The sequence below is a fragment of the Vigna radiata genome, chromosome 1 (assembly GCF_000741045.1).
Source record: "Vigna radiata var. radiata cultivar VC1973A chromosome 1, Vradiata_ver6, whole genome shotgun sequence".
NCBI lineage: Eukaryota > Viridiplantae > Streptophyta > Magnoliopsida > Fabales > Fabaceae > Vigna > Vigna radiata.
In genome coordinates, this window is record NC_028351.1 from 32,385,974 (window position 1) to 32,391,260 (window position 5,287).

Sequence of the window (5,287 nt, forward strand, 5' to 3'; positions counted from 1 at the left end):
GACATGTAAACTTAATAATAAATTATAAATTTGCATATTGTAAGTTCATTAATTCAAATTTTAAATAAGTGCATACAGATAATATTTCTTTGTTATTTTATATTTCAAAGAAAAAGTAGTTATCAATTGCTATGATTACTATTTAAATTATTATAATTATTATAACTTATAACAATATAATGTTTTTTGGGAAGACTTTTGAAAGTCTTCTCGCTTCCCTTGCAGTTTGCCTCTTCCACTCTCTCTATAATACCATACCCATCTCACATCTCTCTCTCAGGTCAATCCATCATTCCTATTCCTTCTTCTTTCTCTTTTAATTCTAAATCACACACTCCATCTCTAGAATCTTCTTTCTCTTCTTCCTTTAAACCTTCTTTTTCCTCTCTTCCTTGCTTCCATGGCTTCCGATCTTGAGGCGAAAGCCAAAGAAGCCTTTGTCGAAGACCACTTCGAACTCGCAGTGGACCTTCTATCTCAGGCAATTAACCTCGAACCCAACAAAGCCGAACTCTATGCAGACCGCGCTCAAGGCAACATCAAATTGAACAACTTAACTGGTACACTCTCACTTCCTTCCTTCAAAAGTTTGTTTTTCTATTACCCTTTTGTCTATTCTGTGTGAATCATTGAGTTTTTGTTACTCCTGTGTTCAATTGGGTCATCTGGGAGGAGTTGGGAGTTTGACCAAGATGAAATTGTTTTTATCCACTAATGTCTGTTTTTTTGTTGTTTTTTCATAAAAAAAGAAAAAAAAATTGACAAATTTTCATATAATCTTTATTTGGGATGATGTTCATGGTTGCCTGCACCCTGCAAACATGTGGTTGTAATGTTTTACTAATTTAGAATTTTGATTTGTTTTTCCTCTGTTGTGCAGAGGCTGTTGCTGATGCTAACAAAGCAATTGAATTGAATCCTTCTCTGCCAAAAGCATATTTACGGAAAGGGTAAGTACAACGCTACCTTGTATTTAAAATTTTTCAAAAGGTTTGATTATTCATTTGTTCTTATACCTGTTTTCTATTTGTTAGTCCCTGCAGTTAGAAACCATTTGTTTTAGTTCGTACACATATACATCTTTTAATTATTTTTAGTCTCTGTTGGTCAAAATTGTAGTAATTGAAATAGAATAATAAGTGTGTGTAGGAACTGAGAGAGTAAAAAGCCTATCTGGTAGTGCTAAAATAAGTAGTTCTTAGGTGCAGGACTAAATTTCAAAAGATTGAACTGAATCAAATGAGTAATCAAACTTTTCTGAATATATAGTATCCAGAAATATTGTTACTTTTGGTAAGTGTTGTCAAAAGCAACCTCTGAAATAGACAATGACTATTTAATCAAATGGTGGTCTTCTATTAGAGTAAATGATAGATCCCTATTTATGAGGATAACAATAGGAAACAATGCTAAATGGGCATATAAGAGTGGAAGGTGGAGATTCAGTTGAGGAGAAACAATGATATAAGCTGGCATAATATCTGTATGCATAACCACTTCAAAATTGGCAATGTATACACAATGTACGTATATCTGATACTAGTGTGCATATTATGTAATTGCCTTCTCATTGAAACACTCTGCCTTATGTTTAAACCATTAATGTGAATTTTTAATTGACTAATGAAGAGATTATTATGCTTGAATATATAATTTATTTAAATTTAAATATGACCATGTTATACATGATGGTTAATGAGGATATCTGAGGCCAAGATTGATTGAAATTGCTTATTGTGCATCAGCAGATCACATCCTAATTTATGTTTTGACATATTTAAGTTTATTGTTTCAATTGCAGTACTGCATGCTTGAAGCTTGAGGAGTATCAGACTGCCAAGGCTGCTCTGGAGATTGGTGCTTCATTGTCTCCAGACAACCCAAGATTTGTTAATTTAATCAAAGAGTGTGATAAGCTCATTGCAGGTGAACATTGTTCTTTCTAATGGTAATATCCTTTTTATTTAATTAAACTTATTTGTCTTTTAGGTGTAATTTTCATGTTTTAGATTTTGTTTTATGTGTGACTGATGACTGTTTCTTGACTGTTGAAAGTGAAAATGTGGATTGATGCCATTTTTGGCTAGGAAACTGACTTGAGCTTGGTGGACATGTGTTGAACAGAAGAATCTTATACCACCATACCTATACAGGAAAAGACCATAGCGCGGGATGATAATCCAAAAGATGTTCAACAACAGGATGATCTTCCAGAGAAGCCACCAGTTGCTGTGAATAAACCTAAATATAGGTCAAACATGCTTTTACTTTATGGTTATGCATATTCTCCAGGACTATTTGTGTATATATTAACAGTGCTTCTGCTGTTTTAGTTATTGTGTATATATGTTTTGGTATTTGTTATTTTTTGTCTTAAAAAGTAACACTCCCAAATGCTTAATCTATTAGATGAAGTTTATGAATGGTTCTGTCTATCATTTTCCATTTTTTGGCTTTAGATGAACAATGAATAGCCCAGAGTTTTTTGCTGAAATTTATCTTTTCATTAAAAGAATGGGGGAGAAAATATCTAATTTTATACCACTTTATTATAGACTTTGATGCTGTGTTTGAACTAATCATCCCAAAGGTTAAAGATTTGGGTGAGGTCAAAACGAGTGATTTTTTTTATTTTTTTATCCTGGCACATATCTTCATTCAAGGGACCTTTGGGCTTGAAGTATGGCGCTGCACTGGCCACTGTTCCATCCTCCATGTGCAAAAATTTAGCTTTATGTTAGAATAGTAGTGATAAGGATCAAAGGCTAAACTTCTTGGTCATGGTAGATTATAGAGCCATTAACCAACAATCCCAAAAGTTTACATTGTTCAATTAAATATCATGGATGATTTGATATCTATCAATTAACTTAAGAGAGGATATTCCCATAGTTTTTAATTTTTTTAACAATTTTTAATTTAGTATCTGATAGGGAGAACTTGCAAGCAAGTCTGCAATGCTTACGTTTTATTGTTTGCATGTGATAATGTTCTACTATGTGAACTGGAAAATTTCTATTGAAGGAAGGAACTAAATTACTAATTTCTCAGGCTTTGACTCTTTGAAAACAAAATTTATGCAGGCATGAATTCTACCAGAAACCTGATCAGGTGGTTGTAACCATATTTGCAAAGAAAATCCCCAAGGAAAGCATAACTGTTGAATTTGGCGAACAAATAGTATGGTTCACATTATACAATATTTATTAAATGCTTTTTTAGCTAGCCTTTAGTGCACTTATATTCATTTTGGTGAATCACATTCTAATCTTAGTCCCTCCGTGTTTTTTTCTTTTGTAGCTAAGTGTTAGTATTAATGTCCCAGGGGAAGATGCATATGTTTTTCAAACTCGCTTATTTGGAAAGGTATGAACAAGACCTGTTTGTCAGCATAAAATATTGGATCACTGGGAAAATGTATCTTGCATTCTTATACTTGCATAGTGTAATTTTGGTTTTTTTCTAGTGTGGGTTGATACTGAAGATAGTTTAAGCTTTGGTTATCTCGTCCTATTGTTTTTATTTTTTTGCTGGTCTCAAGCACCTTTATTTCCAAAGTTGCATTTAAACTCCTCTGTATGGTTTATATTAGTACTTTTTGTTATTTTGTACTGTGTATACTGTGTTGAGCTTTGGTTTTCCTCTATCAGATTGTACCCTCCAATTGCCGGTATGAAGTATTGTCAACCAAAATTGAAATTCGGCTTGAGAAAGCAGAAGCTATTCATTGGTCATCTCTTGAATTCACCAAAAACGTTGTAGTTCCACAGAGGGTTAATGCCTCTTCAGGTAACTTGACACTTATTTGGATTTTGGAGTTTCCTTCCTCTCTTGTTTGGTGACTTTGGTATAATGGTTTCCTTTTTCTTCATGTGGTGATTTTGGTATAATGGGTCCTATGCAAATGTGATGGATGTGTAGAGACCATAAACATGGGACTGTAATTAGTGCAAATGAAGGGTGGGAGGTGTACTGTTTTTAAGGAAGGGATAGATTAGAAATTGCACCAGTTGAGGAGAGTAAAAGTTGGGAATTTAATGAATTAAAGAACGAAAATGTAAAACTAGAAGTCACTGAAAAAGGGTGGAGATTTTATCTTAGCAGGTATAAACCGTTTTACCAGAGGCTAACATTCTAGCTGCAATACTGGTGAACCTTTGCATGGCAAGGTCTAGTGAAAGCATCATCACGATTTTCATGCTAAAATGCTTTATCCCTTTTCGTGAATTTTGCAGTTACTGCAAGTCATAGACCTTCTTACCCGTCCTCAAAACAAACCAGAGATTGGGACAAGATCGAAGCTCAAGTCAAGAAAGAGGTTTGTAAATGTGTTAACTGTTTGTATTTTAGTGAGTGCAAATCTTGTTCCTAACATTCTTCATTTCAGGAGAAAGATGAAAAGCTCGACGGGGATGCTGCATTGAACAAATTTTTCCGGGAAATATACCAAGATGCAGATGAGGATACCAGAAGAGCAATGAAAAAGTCATTTGTAAGTTTTACATTCTTCATCTATCAATTCTGCCCATTGCAGAGGCCAAACTTTTATGTCCTCTTTATTCAGGGCATGTCTTGTAAATCACAATCACAACTATTATCTAGAGAATGACAGAAAATTGTGTTCAGTGCATGCTGGTGTACTCATTGCACCTTACCTCTCTTCAATTTTGTTATATAGGTGGAGTCTAATGGAACTGTGCTGTCTACAAACTGGAAAGAAGTAGGATCAAAGAAGGTGGAGGGAAGTCCTCCTGATGGCATGGAGTTGAAGAAATGGGAATATTAAGATACTTTCTGAATCAATGTTTATATATAATTTGGTGTGCGATTATGCTTTTAATGCTTTCTGTTGGTTAGTTAACTGCTGAACTAGAGATATTATTTTCTTCGAATTTTTTTTTTCTTAAGGTTTGTCCGTCTTCGCTTGGACCTGAATTCATGGTTGTTGGTTGAGCACAAGGCTGTTTCTATTTGGTTAATATAATGCTACTTTCTGGTTTATCTTCCTTAAGTCATTCTTTATATTAATACAACTGAACCAATTTTAGTGGAAGATGGACCATAATTGTTGAAGGAAACAAATGACAGTCCACACTTTTTTATACTGGTTCATCATATATCATATCTATTTACAGTCCCTTCTACCGTAGAAGTGTTTGACAACAATTTTATACTCAAAATTGCTTTTCCAAGTATTCAATAGAGTGAAGATGACAAAGTTATAGCATAATTATAAGAAAATTTTAAGGAAAAAGTCTTTTATCAATTCTTTTTTGATAATTTTTTG

At 33.7% G+C, this 5,287-nt stretch overlaps 1 protein-coding gene across 2 annotated transcripts; it reads left to right on the forward strand.

The window, feature by feature from the left end:
- Nucleotides 1–201: 201 nt before the first annotated feature.
- LOC106774071 (protein SGT1 homolog B) lies at nucleotides 202–5,001 on the forward strand. 2 transcript variants are annotated; one of them, XM_022780074.1, is made up of 10 exons: nucleotides 202–560; nucleotides 881–950; nucleotides 1,802–1,926; nucleotides 2,128–2,251; nucleotides 3,084–3,180; nucleotides 3,301–3,366; nucleotides 3,651–3,789; nucleotides 4,236–4,318; nucleotides 4,388–4,492; nucleotides 4,679–5,001. In XM_022780074.1, exons 1-10 carry the CDS (start codon nucleotides 401–403, stop codon nucleotides 4,784–4,786), a joined length of 1,077 nt encoding a protein of 358 aa, XP_022635795.1. In that variant the 5' UTR covers nucleotides 202–400; the 3' UTR covers nucleotides 4,787–5,001. The 2 variants fall into 2 exon arrangements, with proteins under 2 accessions (XP_022635795.1, XP_014516390.1); XM_014660904.2 differs by having other exon boundaries at nucleotides 203–560; nucleotides 2,125–2,251.
- The last annotated feature ends 286 nt before the right edge of the window (nucleotides 5,002–5,287 follow it).